This window comes from Perognathus longimembris, chromosome 28 (assembly GCF_023159225.1).
Source record: "Perognathus longimembris pacificus isolate PPM17 chromosome 28, ASM2315922v1, whole genome shotgun sequence".
Classification (NCBI taxonomy): domain Eukaryota; kingdom Metazoa; phylum Chordata; class Mammalia; order Rodentia; family Heteromyidae; genus Perognathus; species Perognathus longimembris.
Genome location: NC_063188.1, coordinates 13,817,403 through 13,834,830, shown reverse-complemented (window position 1 = coordinate 13,834,830; position 17,428 = coordinate 13,817,403). Strand labels below are relative to the sequence as shown.

Here is a 17,428-nt window from a genome sequence, read left to right as displayed (position 1 = left end):
AGATAGTGTTTTTCTAACTTGGAACTGCAACAAACAGGAGAGTTGCTTCCATTTTCATCTCTGAGGTTAGCTAACCAATTTAACACAAAGGCTTATTTTCCAACATCCCTGATCCTTAATCCCAATAGGCTTATGTTCTATATTTAGTATTGATTTAGTGTTACCAGGAAGCAATAATTCTTTGGACCCTTGTCTCATGTGTTCTTGATTAGCAAGCAAGCACAAAAGATAAGCAGTTTCTGAAAGAATACAGATCAGGGAGCTGGAATTTTGGCATTATCCTCAAATACAACATTCTTTTTAGACATCTTTTAGAATTTTTCTTAACCATGTGCCCCAATGGCTTCGGGCACCTAGCCAGCTGGGAAAGTGCATTTATGAAAACATGTTGCTTATGAAGAAGGCTTCACAGCTGTTCTTTCTCTCTTGAAAGAGACAGGATAAGAGAGAGAGGTTTGAGCAACTTTTTCTGTGGTCTTTGGAATGCTTTCATCACTGGGGTCACTCCATTTCCTGAAACAGGCAAAAGCAGCCAACAATATATGGGCCACTTCCTAGAAAGATCAACACAGAACTTGAAATAGTCACATCTATTTTTCCCCTTTTGGTGCCCTTCTGGAAACTCTTACCTTAATTTTCACCTCATCAAGATCATTCCTCTTCTGACTAGTCTCTGTACCTCTAGATAAAGTGTTCCTGCTGTAGCAGTCAGGCTTTGGTCACTGTAAAAACAAAAGATAATTAGCTTATAAACTAAGGGAAGGTGGGCACTGGTGGCTCACACCTATAACCCTAACTACCCAGGAGGCTGAGATCTGAAGATCGCAGTTCAAAGCCAGCCCAAGCAAGAATGTCTGTGAGACTCTTAACGCCATAAACTACTCATGAAAAGCTGAAAGTGGTTCTGTGGCTGCTAGCCTTGAGCACAAAGGGGCTCAGGGACAGCACCCAAGCCCTGAGTTCAAGTCCCAGGAATGGTAAAAAAAAAAAAAGAGCTAAGGGAAAGGGGTTACTGTAAGTAATAGTCATGGGGTTCCACCCAAAAATCAAGTGATGCATTACATTGGGCCTCTAATGACAGAGCACATGACAGGATGAAAACCACTCCCCTCATTGGCCAAGAAGCAAAGAAGAGACTGGGGTCTCACAATCTTCTACAGGGGCATATTTGCAAATTTTACTTCTTAAAGGTTCTATTGACTCCTAAAAGTGGTACCTTGGGGACCAAGGTTCTCATTGGAGAACACTGATTCACACCATCTTCTGGTCTCACTGCTGATAAGCTAGTGTGGAATCCACTTTCTCTTTATAACCTTTGCCCAGATTCTTAGTTTATACTGTACCCATATTCATCAGACCTTTAATCCCGTGTGTGTGTGTGTGTGTGTGTGTGTGTGTGTGTGTGTGTGTGTGTGTGCGCGCGTGCGCGCGCTAGCTAGTCCTGGAGTTTAAACTCAGGGCCTGGGCACTATCTCTGAGCTTATTTTGCTCAAGGTGAGCAGTCTATCACTTGAGCCCAGCGCCACTTCTATGCTTTTAGGGGGTAGTTTATTAGAGATAACAGTCTCATGGGACTTTCCTGCTGAAGTCTCTTCAAACCGTAATCCTCAGATATCAGCCTCTGAATGACTAAGATTACAGGTGTGAGCCATCCAGTGTCCAGCTCCCTTTTTTGTTTGTTTGTTTTTTGTGGGTTCTGAGGCTTGAACTCGGCCTGAGCACTGTCCCTGGCTTCTTTGTGTTCAAGGCTAGCACTCTACCACTTGAGCCACAGCGCCACTTCCGGCTTTTTCTGAGTAGTTTATTGCTGATAAGAGTCTCATGGACTTTCCTGCCCAGGCTGGTTTCCAACCGTGATCCTCACATCTCAGCCTCCTAGACTACTGACTGGTGGTAATTCATGTCCACCACCTCTAAGCACTACTGGCCTTAACTCTCCACTTCTTCCAGGTTTCTTCCACCCTTCTTTTTCCTTTTTTCTTTTTTGCCAGTCCTGGGGCTTGGACTCAGGGCCTGAGCACTGTCCCTGGCTTCTTTTTGCTCAAGTCTAGCACTCTACCCCTGAGTCACAAGGCCACTTCCAGCCTTTTCTGTTTATGTGGTGCTGAGGAATCGAACCCAGTGCTTCGTGCATGCAAGGCGAGCACTCTACCGCTAAGCCTCATTCTCAGCCCCACTCTTTTTTTTTTAATATAGGAACATCAATTTTTTTCTTTTTGTTTTTGTCAATTTGGAGCTTGGACTCAGGGCCTGAGCACTGTCCCTGAGATTCTTTTGCTCAAGGCTAGCACTCTGCCACTTGAGCCACAGCGCCACTTCTGGCCGTTTTCTATATATGTGGTGCTGAGGAATCGAACCCAGGGTTTCATGCATGCTAGACAAGCACTCTACTACTAAGCCACATTCCCAGCCCTGGTATAAATTTAAAAAAATATTGCCAATATAAAGGTGATGTACAGGGCTGGGAATATGGCCTAGTGGCAAGAGTGCTGGTCTCATATACATGAAGCCCTGGGTTCGATTCCCCAGCAGCACATATATAGAAAATGGCCAGAAGTGGTGCTGTGGCTCAAGTGGCAGAGTGCTAGCCTTGAGCAAGAAGAAGCCAGGTATAGTGCTCAGGCCCTGAGTTCAAGGCCTAGGACTGGCAAAAAAAGAAAAAAGGTGATGTACAGAGAGGTTACATTTACATAAGTCTGGTGGAGAGTACATTTCTTTCTGGACAATGTCACCCCTTTCCTCGCTCTCTCTTACCTTTTCCCTCCCAGTCCCATCCAGAAGTTAGTGTGGGTCACTTTCAACAAAGTGTCAAGTGAATACCACTGCTGCATTTGTTTGCCCTTTGTCCCTCCCTTTCTGTGCCCTCCTTTACCCTCTAAAAGACAGGTAAATTAACAAACAAGACAAAGGAAAAGAAAAAAAACAGCAATAACAAATAAAAACCTTTCATGTTCCTATTTCCTGGAGTTCATTTTCCTTCCACTCTTAACACCACAACCACCAGTCTTATCCCTAGAGTTCACCTCACCCTTATATTGGGGAAGATGGCCTGCTAGAGAAAGTCACGACAATATAGACTGATGCTACTACAGATATATTTGTTATTTAGTCTTGGGTTTTTCACCTCACTCTTAAATACTTTTTATATACTTGTCTTCCCACTACACCTAGAAATTATTCCAAACATAAGCATATATACTCTAGATTTGGGTGGTTTAGGTTAAAATTCCATAGAAGCTTGATATTTATTGAGTAATCTATCTCAATTATCTCATCAATAAAATATAGATAAAAATAGTTCTTCAGTCCTAGACTAATATTGTCCTTGTACCTGTGTTCCCAACACTAGCTTTTGTTTTTTTGTTTTGTTTTGTTTTGTTTTGCCAGTCCTGGGCCTTGAACTCAGGGCCTGAGCACTGTCCCTGGCTTCTTTTTGCTCAAGGCTAGCACTCTACCACTTGAGCCACAGCACCACTTCTGGCCTTTTCTATATATGTGGTGCTGAGGACTCGAACCCAGGGCTTGATGTATACGAGGCAAGCACTCTACCACTAGGCCATATTTCCAGCCCCCCAACACTAGCTTTTACCCCATTTTTCTCCTTATCTAATTTTCTAGGAAGTTCAGTTCGCACTTTGCATCCATACTTTCCTTAGTTTTTATTTTTAGTTTTTTCCACAACCCACTGCATTTCCTTATAGCAAACCATCTCCTAGCTCAGCACTTTTTTCCTTATGACTTGCATGAGTAATGTCTAAAAATAATGATGAAGAGACCATTCTTGTCTGTACAGCTTTCTACTGTCTGATTATTTCCTTAAGATAAATTTGTAAGACAGAAATTTATAAGTCAGAGTTTTGTGTATATTTCATAAATCCCATTGTTTTATGTCTGCAGAAGCTTTTCTCCATGGGTATTTTACCTAGTTTCAACATTTGTCAAGCTAATTTCTCATCCTATTTCTTTTTTCTTTTCCTTCCTTCTTTCTTTCTTTCATTCTGTCTCCTCTTTTTCTCTTTCTTTCTCTCACTCTCTCCTCTTTCTCTTCCCTTTTCTCTTTCATTCTTTTCCTTTTTCTTTCTTCTCTCTTTTTTCCTTCCTTCTTTTTGTGCTGGTCCTGGGTCTTCTCTCTCTTACATTCTATCTCTTTCTTTCCCTTCCTCCCTCCATGCCTCCCTCCCTCCGTCTCTCTCCCCCCCTCCCCCTCTTCCTTTCTTTCTTCTTTTTGTGCTGGTCCTGGGGCTTGAACTCAACGTCTGCACAGAGTCTATGAGCTTTTTTGCTTAAGGCTTGTACTCTACCACTTGAGCCACAGCATCACTTCCGGTTTTGTTGGTACTTAATTGGAGAGAAGAGTCTCACAGATTTTTCTGCCAGGGCTGGCGTGATCCTCGCATTTCAGCCTCCTGAGTGGCTGGGATTACAGGTATGAGCTACCCATGCCTGACCTTTCATAGATGCCCTTCCCATCCCCTCCACACCAGGGTTTAATCTGAAGCAATCCCAAGACGTATCATGTACTTCCAAAATACAATAGCTTTTAAAAATACAGTTACAATACTCTTATTCAAACCCTCAATTTTAAACAATATCCCTGATTATCTTCAAATATCCAGTGATTCAATTTCTGCAATGGTAAATCTTATGAAGTTCTTCCTGCTACATACTTTACACAGATGGAGAGAGCACAAATACATCTTGACATCATCTTGAAGTCAAAATATGTGAGACATAATCATAAACTGTAAGTGATGTGATAACTAGCTGCTGGTGGTGGCTCACACCTGTCATCCTAGCTACTCAGGAGGCTGAGATCTGAGAATCACAGTTCAAAGCCAGCCTGGGCAGGAAAGGTGATGAGACATTTTATCTCCAAGAAACTACATAGATGGGGCTGGGGATATAGCCTAGTGGCAAGAGTGCCTGCCTTGGATACACGAGGCCCTAGGTTCGATTCCCCAGCACCACATATACAGAAAACGGCCAGAAGCGGCGCTGTGGCTCAAGTGGCAGAGTGCTAGCCTTGAGCGGGAAGAAGCCAGGGACAGTGCTCAGGCCCTGAGTCCAAGGCCCAGGACTGGCCAAAAAAAAAAAAAAAGAAACTACATAGAAAAAGCTGGAAGTGCTGTGTGCCTGTGGCTCACACCTATACTCCTTCATTATCTAGAAAGCTGAGTACTGAGGATTGTGGTTCAAAGCCAGGCTGGGCAGGAAAGTCTGTGTGACTCCAATTAGCCACCAGAAAACTGGAAGTGGCATTGTGACTCAAAGTGGTAGAGTGCTAGCCTTGAGCAAAAGAGCTCAGTGACAGTGCCCAGGCCCTGAGTTCAAGCCTCACTAATGATTAAAACAAGAAGAAAAAAGAAAAAGGTGGAAGTGGTACTGTGTCTCACATGGTAGAGTGCTAGCCTACCTACGAAAGAAGGTCAAGGGACAGTGCCCAGCACAAGCCCGAGGACTGGCAAAAAAATAAAAAAATTATGGGTGATGCAAGTATATATTATTGGCAATTCTAATCAATTACCTGAAATATATTCACCAATCTAGTTATAAACTAAAAGTCTAAAAGACACTTAAAATATTTGAAAATACAATCAAAGTAATGGATATAAATATAATTGCTGAGTAATTACTTGAAAAAGAAAAGGTGAGATTCTGTCCTTAAAAGCTTACCCAGTCCCTGAGTTCAAACCCCAGGACCAGTACAAAACCTAAGTAAATTAAGACGGGGTGGCTCACACCTGTAATCCTGGGTACTCAAGGAGCAGAGATCTGAGATCTTAGGATCCTGGGTCAAAGCCAGACCAGCCAGAAAAAACAGTGAGACTCTTACTTCCTATTGGCCAGGAAAAAATCAAAAGTGGAACTCTGACTCAAGTGGTAGACTGCTCGCTTTGAGTAGAAAATCCCAAGTGAGGGTGTAAGGCCCTGAGTTCAAGGCCCAGGACCAGCATACAGGCACACCCCCCCACACACACACACTGATTTTTCATACATTCATACATTGACTAATCATTTGCTTTGGGGGGGGGTAGATGCAGGAGATTGAACCCAGGGCCTAGAGTATGCCAACCATGTGCACTGAGCTACACCCATCTTTAATCATCGATGGCTTTTAAAATGTCTAACAAGTGGTGGCAATGGAACATAATCTTAAGTATGTAGTACAGTCATTATTAGCAGTTTCCATTCCTGTGGATAGTATTCCTTTAAGCTAGCTTCTTGGATTGGGAAGGCACTTCCAAGTATAATCACGTAACACATGTGCAGCGGGATCTCTAGCATGTGGCCTATGAACCTGGGTGTACTAGATGCTGCTGGTGCCTGGCTCAGGTCCTTAATTAACCCGCTAGTGTTATGTTCCCCAGTTACTTCAAGTACAGTTTGTCCCTGTGACTTTCTCTGGTCATTCACCCTTCCCTGATGTAACCAGGAGACTATGTTCCCTCTGTTGCTGGGTAGACAGAGATGTTACCATACAAAATCTCTGGCACAGCTACTGCAGTTTTTTTTCCCCCTAGTGGATTAGGCCCAGACAAACTTTTATTTGAGACCATATTACTGTTCAGCTTCCCCTTCTCTATCCTCCTCTGCTTCCTCCCTTAGTTTTCTTTAAGAGCAACCAGTCCACAGATCAGATAACTGAAGTAACATGGTTATTGTTTAGAAGTTTAGGTTAGAGGTCAATTGGTCATGATTATTTTTGGAGACAATGTAGTCAAAACAATGATTTTTGAGGGACTAGGGGTTGTAGCTCAGTGGTAGAACATTTGTCTAGCATGTGGGAGGTCCTGGAGTCATCCCCAGCAACACACACACACACACACACACACACACACACACACACACACACACACAAATATGGTTAAACTGAGGGCTGGAAGTAGACCAAAAAGCAAGGAAAGGAGCATGTCTGTCTATGCTTGTCAGAAAATAGAATTTAAAGAACAACTTCCAGCCAGGCGCTGGTGCCTCATGTCTAATCCTAGCTACTCAGAAGGCTGAGATGTGAGGATCATGGTTCAAGGCCAGCCTGGGCAGGAAAGTCTGTGAGACTCTTATCTCTAATAAACTATCCTTTAAAAATCCAGAAATAGAACTGTGGCTCAAGTGGTAGAGCACTAGCCTTGAGTAAAAGAAGCTCAAGAGCAGTGTCCAGGCAAGTTCAAGCCCCAGGACCAGCGTGCGTGCACACGTGCGTGCACGCACACACACACACACACACACACACACACACTTCCGTAAGAATTCTCACCGTAACTGGATTCCTTCTGTCCATTTCATTCCATTCTATTGTAATTCCCACTTATAGCAGGAGTCATGAAGTCATCTGCTTCTGCCCTAAAATATATTCCTGGAAATCCTAGCCCTGGACAGGTGCACTGAAATAGACTGACCATCTACTTGGCAGCAATAGTTGTTTACATTGAGAAGCTTGTTTCTAGTAAGTCCTCTACTAATGTTCTGAGACCGTCCTGCCATTCCTTCCAGAAGAGTCATTACTGAGGGATGCATAGCACTTTATACAGCAATGGATATCTTCTCTGTTTGCACCATCCATTGCAGTACCACTAGGCTACAAGTAGCTGAAATGTGGCCAGTGAACTGAAGAGCCAGAGTTTAAAATGTAATTTAAATCAATTTAAACTTAGATTTAAACAGTCATCTATGGTTAGTTTCTACTATATTGGACAGTGGAGGCTCTATCTAATTTGTAGCAGAGACCAATAGGCAATTATGAAAGGAGAGCAGAGCCACCCGCTAAATGGTTGAGTAGTTATGTTTATTATAATAACAGAAAGTGCTGGGGGTGGGTGGCAGCTCACCACTGTCATCCTAGCTACTCAGGAGGCTGAGATCTGAGGATGGAGGTTAAAGGGTAGCTCAGGCAGACAAAGCCAAGAGACTATTTCCAATTAACCAGCAGTAAAGCCAGACAAGGTATGACCCAGATGGTGGAGGCCAGCCTGGGCAAAATGCTAGGTAAGGCTGAGGCCCCAAGTTTAAGTCCTGGTACCATCACAAAAACAAACAAAAAGTAACTGGAAGAATGGAGCTGAAAGGAATACCCTATTTGGGAATAGAGTGAGTGAATGGATTTACCTATAGCTATGTAGGTCTGTGATAATACTGCGGGTAGAACCTGTTATGAACAGAGAAGAACCAGATAAATTCTTTTTTTTTTTTGTCAGCTAGGAGTATATATGTGAGCCAGTAGCGCCTGACCCAGATAATTTTTTTTTTTGCCAGTCCTGGGGCTTGAACTCAGGACCTGAGCACTGTCCCTGGCTTCTTTTTGCTCAAGGCTAGCACTCTGCCACTTGAGCCACAGCACCACGTCTGGCCATTTTCTGTATATGTGGTGCTGAGGAATTGAATCCAGGGCTTCATGTATATGAGGCGAGCACTCTTGCCACTAGGCCATATTGCCAGGCCCCCCAGATAAATTCTTAGGTGTTAAAATCTCTGACATAAATTTGTCATTGCATACCTATTCTTTTTCCTTTTTCTTTGCAGTGCTAGGGATAGAATGCAAGGCCAGCAAACATATTGTGATCCATGAGACCAGGGAGCAATCTTAGGTGCTAGCAACCATCTAGTAAAACACTAAAGATGGTTTGGGTGGAAGATATTTGAATAGGGAAAAATCTGTTTCTCCTATTCTGTATGCTGAATATAGCACAGATGCCTCTCTGTGGCCAGATGTGTGAGAAACCCCCACCCACCAAGAAATTCCACAGCAGACACCAGCTGGATTTTATGAGTGGAGATAACATCAGACCCCACACATTAAGGCCTCAGTCCAACACACTACCTCCCTCTCCTGTCAGATGCTATTGCCAAGTCCTAGGTTGTAACCTGTATTTCTGACCATCCAGCTCTAAATGGAGGGGGGGGGAGAGAAGAGCTCCCACAATACCCTACTGAAGTTTGATTAATTTGCTAGGACAGCTCACAGATCCCAGGGACACATTAATAACCCATTTGTTGTAAAGGAGATTACAAAGGATTCAGATAAACAGCTCAAATGGAAGAGATGTAGACAGCAAGGCATGGGGAGTAGACATGGAGTTTTCATTCCTGATCCCAGTGCCTTCTAAGCACCTTCATATTTTCAGTCACAAGGGAGCTCATGAAATTTGTTTGTTGATTTTTGGGGGGGGTTGTGGTAGTTGGGTTTGAAATCAGTGGTTCAAGGTTGCTAGACAGGTGCTCTACTGCTTAGCACCAGGCCTCCAGCCCGTTAGATTGTGGTCATGTTTTGAGATAGGGCCCTGCTCTTTGCCCATGTTAGCCTGGACATAGATTCCCCCTATTTATGTGCCCCCCTTTCTCTCCCTTCTTTTGTAGCTGAGAGGACAGGTATGCGCCACCACACCAAACTGTTGGTTGAGATGGCATTTCATAACTTTTGCCTAGTCTGGCCTCAAATGATGATCCTCTTAAAGTAGTCAGGATTACAGGTGAATCTTATTTTTTTTTTCAGTTTTATAGTTTGATCTCATCCAGAAGTGAGTATTGGGTGGCAAGTTCTAGCCCTGTCATCAGTTGGCCTATCTGGTGACCGGACCTATTCTGAGGTTATTGAAGGACCTTGCCCTAAATTGTCTATTACCATAGCCTCAGCTGTGACCAAAAGAAGGTCCTTCCACCAGGGCTAGGATTGTAGCTCAGTGGTAGAAATGCTTGCCTGGCGTACATGAGGTCCTGCGTTTGGTCTCCAGTACTGCAAACAAACAAAAATTAACTTAAAGCCTCTGGCAGGGGCCTTCACATCCCATCATGCTCTATCTTACTTTCTTCTTGTGGACCTGTGGCTCATAACATGAAACAATGTGAACATACAGCATTACTATTGAATTCCTGGCCCCAAATGGACCGCCTGAAATGGAATCACGTGGTAACTTCCGGCCAACCCAAATGGAGAGAAGTTTCCAGAATAACCTGCTAGTGCCTTTAAACATGCCTGGGGCCCAGGGACATCGGTGGCTCCTCCCTGTAATCCCAGCTACTCAGGAAGCCTGAGCAGGTAAGTCTGTGAGACTCTTATCTCCATTTAATCACCAGGAAGCCAGAAGTGCAGCTCTGGCTCAAAGTGGTAAAGCACGAGCCTTGAGCAAAAGAGCTCAGGGACAGTGCCCAGGCCCTGAGATCAAGCCCACGACTGACCAAAAAAATTAATACAATAGTTGCATTGAAATAAGCCAGGAAGAGCCCAGTGTATTGCAACTTTTTAGTTTCAGCTTCTGCCTTGATCTTATCTGCTAGCTTGTGAGGCACATATAGAGAACTGAGAACTCATTTTAGCACAGGGTGAAACAAAGACAGTCAGTGATAACCCTTCCATATTCTAATCTTTTCTGAATGTAATATAACTAACACTGCTCTCCAAAGGACAACATGCTGGGTATTCACTGATAACGGAACATGGGCATCCAGACTCCAGAGTTTATGGACCACTGCAGACCCAGGAGTTAGTGGGAAGAGTGTTGACCATTGCATTCCTTGTTGAACACCTGCTGTACCAGCCAATTTTACCAATGCCAAGGCCTGTAAGATAAAAGGAAGCTGTAAATAGACCAGTGGATATAGGAAATTTTGCATTCACATGAGTGTAAACTATGTTCAGGCCTGCCATAGAGCATATAGCTGATAGCCTGAATGCCCTTGGGCCAGTGGCTGTGTTATTCACTTTGTGGTGTACGTTGACAACCCATTAATTTGCCTATCTCACCATGGACTTTTTGAAGTTTGTGAAGTTCAAAGCCATGAAGATAGCCACCTGCTGGAGCGAAGCCTCCGAAGAAATCAGTTTTTCCATGACCTTGATTTTAGACTTCAACTTCTATTAGCTTAAAGTAATGCTCAGAAGTATGGACCCTGAGCAAAAGAAGCTTAAAGACAGTGCCCAGGACCTGTGTTCAAGCCCCAGGACCAGTAAAAAATGCTCTTAAGAAAATAATGGAGGGGCTGGGGATATAGCCTAGTGGCAAGAGTGCCTGCCTCATATACATGAGGCCCTGGGTTCGATTCCTCAGCACCACATATACAGAAAATGGCCAGAAGTGGTGCTGTGGCTCAAGTGGCAGAGTGCTAGCCTTGAGCAAAAAAAAAGAAGCCAGGGACAGTGCTCGGGCCCTGAGTCCAAGCCCCAGGACTGGCCAAAAAAACAAAAAAACAAAAAAACAAAAAAAAAAAAAAGAAAATAATGGAGGCTATCCCTTATTGGGAATAATTAGTACAGGTTTAGGCAAGCCATAGCAGAGCATCACAAGGCCCAATAGCTATACCCTTAGGAACACATAAGATGATGCTAAGTGAAATGAACTCCATGTTATAGAAACAATTGTTATATCACAGTTGTAACTACTTTCAACGTCCTATGTGTATGTGTAGTTTCTATTATTGAGGATGTTCTTGTATCACCTTCCTATGGTTGTACCTACACTATCTCTGTAATCTTATCTGAGTATATTGGAAACCGTGTTTACTGGTATTGGAAGTAGGAAATTCAAAGGGAATACCAAATTTGAGAGACACAGGGTAAAAAAAAAAGAGAAATAACTACAAAAGCAATACTTGCAAAACTGTTTGGTGTAAGTGAACTGAACACCTGGGGGGGGGGGAGAGGGCATGAGGGACAAGGTAACAAACAGTACAAGAAATGTATCCAATGCCTAACGTATGAAACTGTAACCTCTCTGTACATCAGTTTGATAATAAAAATTTGAGAAAAAAATAAGTATAATAAAAATTACAAAGAAAAAAAAAAAGAAAGTAATGGAGGCTAGGCACTGATGGCTACTTAGGAGGCTGAGATCCGAGGATTGTGGTTCGAAGCCAGCCCAGGCAGACAAATGTGAGAGGCTCTTCACCTAATCAGCAACATCTACAAGTGCAGCTGTGCCGTAAGTGATAGACTGCCATCTTTGCATGGAAAAACCCAACTGAGAGTCATATGAGGCCCTTAGTTGCAAGCCCTAGTCCCCAGTACTGGCACACACACATTCAAAACACCTGGGCTATACACATCATTAGAATTAGTTATGGTAAACAACTTATAATTGCTTCCAAACAAGTGGATTACAAATTGCTTCTGTACAGTAGGAACTCTTTTCTTCTTAAATTTTTGGGTGTTAGATGTCATGCCTCACACAGTAGTACCTAAGAGCTCTACCACTAAGCTACATCCCCAGCCCCAGCCCCATTTTAACTTCCATTGATCATTTTTAAGCTCTTCTGTATGAGAAAATTATTTTCAATAGCATCTTGTTAAAATTACTAATAATCATTTTATTTTACATTTAGTTTTGAAGACAAAGTGTTTTTTTTTTGGTTTGGTTGGGTTTTTTTTTTGCCAGTCCTGGGGTTTGAACTCAGGGCCTAAGCACTGTCCCTGAGCTTCTTTTGCTCAGGGCTAGCACTCTACCACTTGATCCACAGCGCCACTTCCAGCTTTTTCTATTTATGTGGTACTGGGGAATCGAACCCAGGGCTTCATGCATGCTAGGCAAGCACTCTACCGTGAAGCCACATTCCCAGCCTGAAAAACAAAGTTTTAAAAGAGTACATTTCACCAGGCGCTGGTGGTTCACATCTGTAATCCTAGCTACTCAGGAAGCTGAGGTCTGGGGATTGCTGTTTGAAGCCAGCTCAGGCAGGAAAATCCATAAGATTCCTATCTTTAATAAACTACTCAGAAAAGACTAGAAATGGTGCTGTGGCTCAAGTGGTAGAGTGCTAGCCTTGAGCCTGAGAAGCTCAGGGACAGCACCCAGGCCTTAAGTTCAAGCTCCAAGACTGGCAAAGAAAAAAAAGAATACATTTCAATTTTAAATATAAGGCCATGAGGGGAGGGGCGGGAGGAGGCATAATGGAAGGGATGAATGTTATCAAAGTACATGCATGTGTGCAAGTATTACAAATTCTCCCCTTTCTACAATTAATATGCACTGATAAAAACGTGAAAAGAATGTTAAGAATTTGATAAAAATGAAATAAAAGGTCAAATTTCCATAAAACATTTCATATACGGGCCAGATTTTCACTTACCAATAAAAAGCATTGTATCTTGCAGTTTGGACACTGTTGGCTGTTTTCCTTTTTTTTCTTTCTTTTCTTTTCTTTTCTTTCTTTTTTTTTTTTGCCAGTCCTGCGCCTTGAACTCAGGGCCTGAGCACTGTCCCTGGCTTCTTTTTGCTCAAGGCTAGCACTCTGCCACTTGAGCCACAGCGCCACTCTGGCCATTTTCTATATATGTGGTGCTGGGGAATCAAACCCAGGGCTTCATGTATATGAGGCAAGCATTCTTGCCACTAGGCCATATTCCCAGCCCTTCCTTTGTTTTTTTCCTTGCTTTTAAAAAAAATTGTTAATTGGCTGGGAATATGGCCTAGTGGTAAAGTGCTCGCCTCGTACACATGAAGCCCTGGGTTCGATTCCTCAGCACCACATATATAGAAAAAGCCGGAAGAGGCACTATGGCTCAAGTGGCAGAATGCTGGCCTTGAGCAAAAAGAAGTCAGGGACACTGCTCAGGCCCTGAGTTCAAGCCCCAGAACTGGCAACAAAAACAAAATCAAACAAAAAAATGTTAATTAAAAATTTTTACTTGTTCTTATAAAAGTGATGTATGGAGGGGTTACAGTTACATAAGTGAGGTAAAGAGTACATTTCTTTTTGTCTGCTTGGTTTTGTGAAGGTACCAGGGCTTGAACTCAGGAACTTGTGCTTATGCTCAGTTTTCTACTCATAGCTGGTGCTCTATCACTTGAGCCACACTTCCAGTACCTGTGTTCCATTGTAAATATAAATTAAGCCAGGCATGGTAGCCCACACTTATTTTTCCAGGGCTAAGAAGAATGAGACGGGAAGTGGCAAGTTTGGGACCAGCCTAGGCTAGATAGCAAGACCTTGTTTCCAAAAAGAAACAAACAAAAAAGGTTTAGTGTTGCAATCCAGATTATTTGGTCTAAAAGATTTGGAGAAAGGGTGCTGGGAATGTGGCTTAGCAGTAGAGTGCTTGCCTAGCATGCATGAAGCCCTGGGTTTGATTCCTCAGTATCACATAACCTGAAAATGCTGGAAGTGGCTGTGGCTCAAGTGGTAGAGTGCTAGCCTTGAGCAAAAAGAAGCCAGGGACAGTGCTCAGGCCCTGAGCTCAATGCGGGTATGGGAGGAAGAAAATATTTGGAGAAAGGAACAGTCAGACAGAAGTAAGCTGGAGGAATTTTGAATAGTTCAGTATCTGATTTAGAAACAAACATGATGGCTGAGAATGTGGTGTGTTCAAGAGTTTGTGTGTTCCCAGGACAGTTGGATACGAGTATACTAATCAGTAATTTATTAGGAATATATTTGCCAAAAATGAGTACTTCACGTCAGTTTGTCTTGAAGAAAATAAAACAAAATCTTGGAAAATGTGAAAAAAAAAAGAGTTTGTGTGTTGTGCTCGCACGAATATATGTGCCAATACAGAGTGGGGCTTGAACTCACAGCCTGGGTACCTTAGCTTTTTCACCTATGTCTTGTGTTCTACCACTTGAGCCACACTGCCACTTTTGGCTTTTTGGTGGATAACTGGAAGAGTTTCACAGACTCTCCTGCTGAGGCTGGCTTCAAATCACCATGGTAAGATTTAAGCCCCCTGAGTAGCTAGGATTACAAGCATGAGACACTGGCACGTACCTGGTGGTAGAGTTCTTTTTTTTTTTTGGCCAGTCCTGGGGCTTGGACTCAGGGCCTGAGCACTGTCCCTGGCTTCTTTTTGCTCAAGGCTAGCACTCTGCCACTTGAGCTACAGCGCCACTTCTGGCTGTTTTCTGTATATGTGGTGCTGGGGAATTGAACCCAGGGCTTCATGTATGGGAGGCAAGCACTCTTGCCACTAGGCCATATTCCCAGCCCCCTAGAATACTTTTATATCTTCAACAAAATGTAGGTAAAAAAATGCTGATAGTAGTGCCATTTGTAACAGATCAAATCTGGAAACTGCCCAAATATCCATCAACTGCAAAATGGAGTAGAAAAATATTGTTAAGACCTGTTCAAGGCAAAATTAAGGAACACACGACTTTGATATGATCATATATCGAATCAAGTTCTCTACTAGAGCATTTTGTACACATTACTTTGTTTAATCTTTAACACAGTCTGTGGTGGGGCTAATATCCTGGTTTCACATCTGAGGAAAGTAAGGCAGACAGAAATCAAGGACCTTGCTCAAATCTACAATAATAGACAGTGAGTTCAAAATAGGAACTCAGATCTCTATCAGTTCAAAGCTTACAAGAACCTTTCCTATTATAGCCTATAGCCCATTAGAGATAGGGAAGGCAGAGAAAATAGGAAGTGTACAGTTAACACATTCACACTAAAATTGTAACAGCTATATTTCTTGGGCACTTACTATGTGGTAAGTACTGTGCTAAATAGCTTACAAAAATGAATTTTATAGGGGTGTTGGGGAATATGGCCTAGTGGCAAGAGTGCTTGCCTCATATATATGAAGCCCCGGGTTCGATTTTTCAGCACTACATAAACAGAAAAAGCCGGAAGTGGCTTTGTGGCTCAAGTGGCAGAGTGCTATCCTTGAGCAAAAGGAAGCCAGGGACAGTGCTCAGGCCCTGAGTTCAAGGCCCAGGACTGGCCAAAAAAAATAGTATGAGAATTCACGTTTGTAAAATTCATTTTTTTGCCAGTCCTGGGGCTCGAACTCAGGGCCTGAGCACTGTCCCTGGCTTCTTTTGCTCAAGGCTAACACTCTGCCACTTGAGCCACAGCGCCACTTGTGGCCGTTTACTATATATATGTGGTGCTGGGGAATCGAACCCCAGGCTTACATGTATCCGAGGCAAGCTCTCTTGCCACTAGGCCATATTCCCAGCCCCTCTCATACTATTTTTAATAGCAGGTATTAGTATGGGGAGTTGAACTCAGGTTGCTTGCATGCGTTCTTCCAGCTGGCACTCTAGTCCTTAAGCTATATCTAGAGCTCAGCTTTATGCCAGTTATTTTGGAGACAATCTCTGCAGTTATTGGTGCATAAACTGGCTTCAAAGTTCCAACGTCCAGATTACAGCCTCCTGAGTAGATAGGATTACAGATGTAAGTCACTAGTGCTTGGCTTATCTTTTCCTTCCTTCCTCCCTCCCTCCCTCCCTTCCTCCCTCCCTCCCTCCCTCCCTTCCTTTCTTGTTTTCTTTTGGTCAAAATCTCACTCTATTGCCTAAGCTAGCCTGGAGCTCCATAGGCTTGTAGGATCTTCCTACCTCCGTGTGTACCCCAAGAGTAGGTGAGACTTACGGGGGGGCACCCTATTGATCTTTATTTCACATGGAAGTGACTGAGGTTAAGAGAAGTACAATGAGTAGTTCCATTCTTACCAGTGTGCCACCACATGTATCTTGGTATTCTTCAGCATCCTTCGTAAAGGGGAATGACAGAGAGCATTGTGATAGTGATGGAGCATATATGAATGAGGTTATTAGAAATGAGTATTGATTCCTTATTTGACGTAGTTGCTTGTACCTAGGGGATGATTGTATATTGCTATTCTGTATAAGAAAATAAAGATCAGTTTCGGCAATTCGTCCCACTTATTGATTACATACTATAGTAAGTACTGCCCCCCCCTTGTTTTTCTTTAACCTCCATAGTCATCCTGTTTATGTACTTTAATTAGCTCATTTTATTTACTGAGCTACAAAGAGGCTCCAGGAGTCGGACTTTCACATGGCTACGTGTTCTTTTGGGGTCTGGACCCTGAGCTGGCTATGCTGGGGCTCTAGATGACAATTTTTACAACCAGGGAAGGGTTCAAATTAAAAATAAACCAAACTGGGCGACGAATCAAAAATGGAAGCCGTGATATAGTGCAAGGTCCTGGGAAGGGGATTACTGGTCTTGGAGGCACGTGGTAAATGGAACGTGCGGCACTGGAGCCCAGTAATAGGGCGCGGGGGAATGCAGGCGGAGGCAGGCCTGGGAATTTGTGGGGGCCTTTGGGACACTGCGGAAAACAGATCAGCGGCTGCGCAAGGAGAAGCCTCGGCTTCTTCCGGAAAAAAATTCCCACGGCCACCTAGAGCCCTTGGAGTCCGGTAGGAGCTGGCGGGGGCGCGCTGTTGAGCGCGCAGGCGGTGCCGTGGCCGGCGTGGGCGGGGTTTGGGCGGGGCTAGGGGGCGGAGCCTGTCGCTCAGCGCCTCTGAGCGGTTGCTGAGGAGGCGAAGAGCTTGGAGCCAACCTCTCAGCTTTCCCGCGCCGCGCCGCGCCGCCCCTGGTAGCACCTCCGCCTCCTCCTGTGCTTCTTCACCGGCTTCTTCCTTCCTCCGTTTACCCTCAGCTCGTCAAGCTGGCCGGCTCCGATATGGCGACCCATAGCGCTGGCGTTGTGGTAAGCAATTGGAGTCGCGGAGCTCAGCCGGGC

General features: G+C 43.8%; 2 protein-coding genes across 2 annotated transcripts in view; both read left to right on the top strand.

Annotated features, from left to right (window-relative positions):
* The window catches only part of Phf6 (PHD finger protein 6), a 96,931-nt gene that overhangs the window by 57,422 nt on the left and 22,081 nt on the right, over positions 1-17,428 (top strand). The gene's annotated exons all lie outside the window — the stretch shown is intronic.
* Positions 17,204-17,428, top strand: part of Hprt1 (hypoxanthine phosphoribosyltransferase 1) — a 47,904-nt gene continuing 47,679 nt past the window's right edge. Inside the window, exon 1 of the mRNA XM_048335304.1 lies at positions 17,204-17,395. Within this exon, the coding sequence (XP_048191261.1) occupies positions 17,369-17,395 (27 nt within the window). The 5' untranslated portion in view covers positions 17,204-17,368. The remainder of the gene's footprint in view (positions 17,396-17,428) is intronic.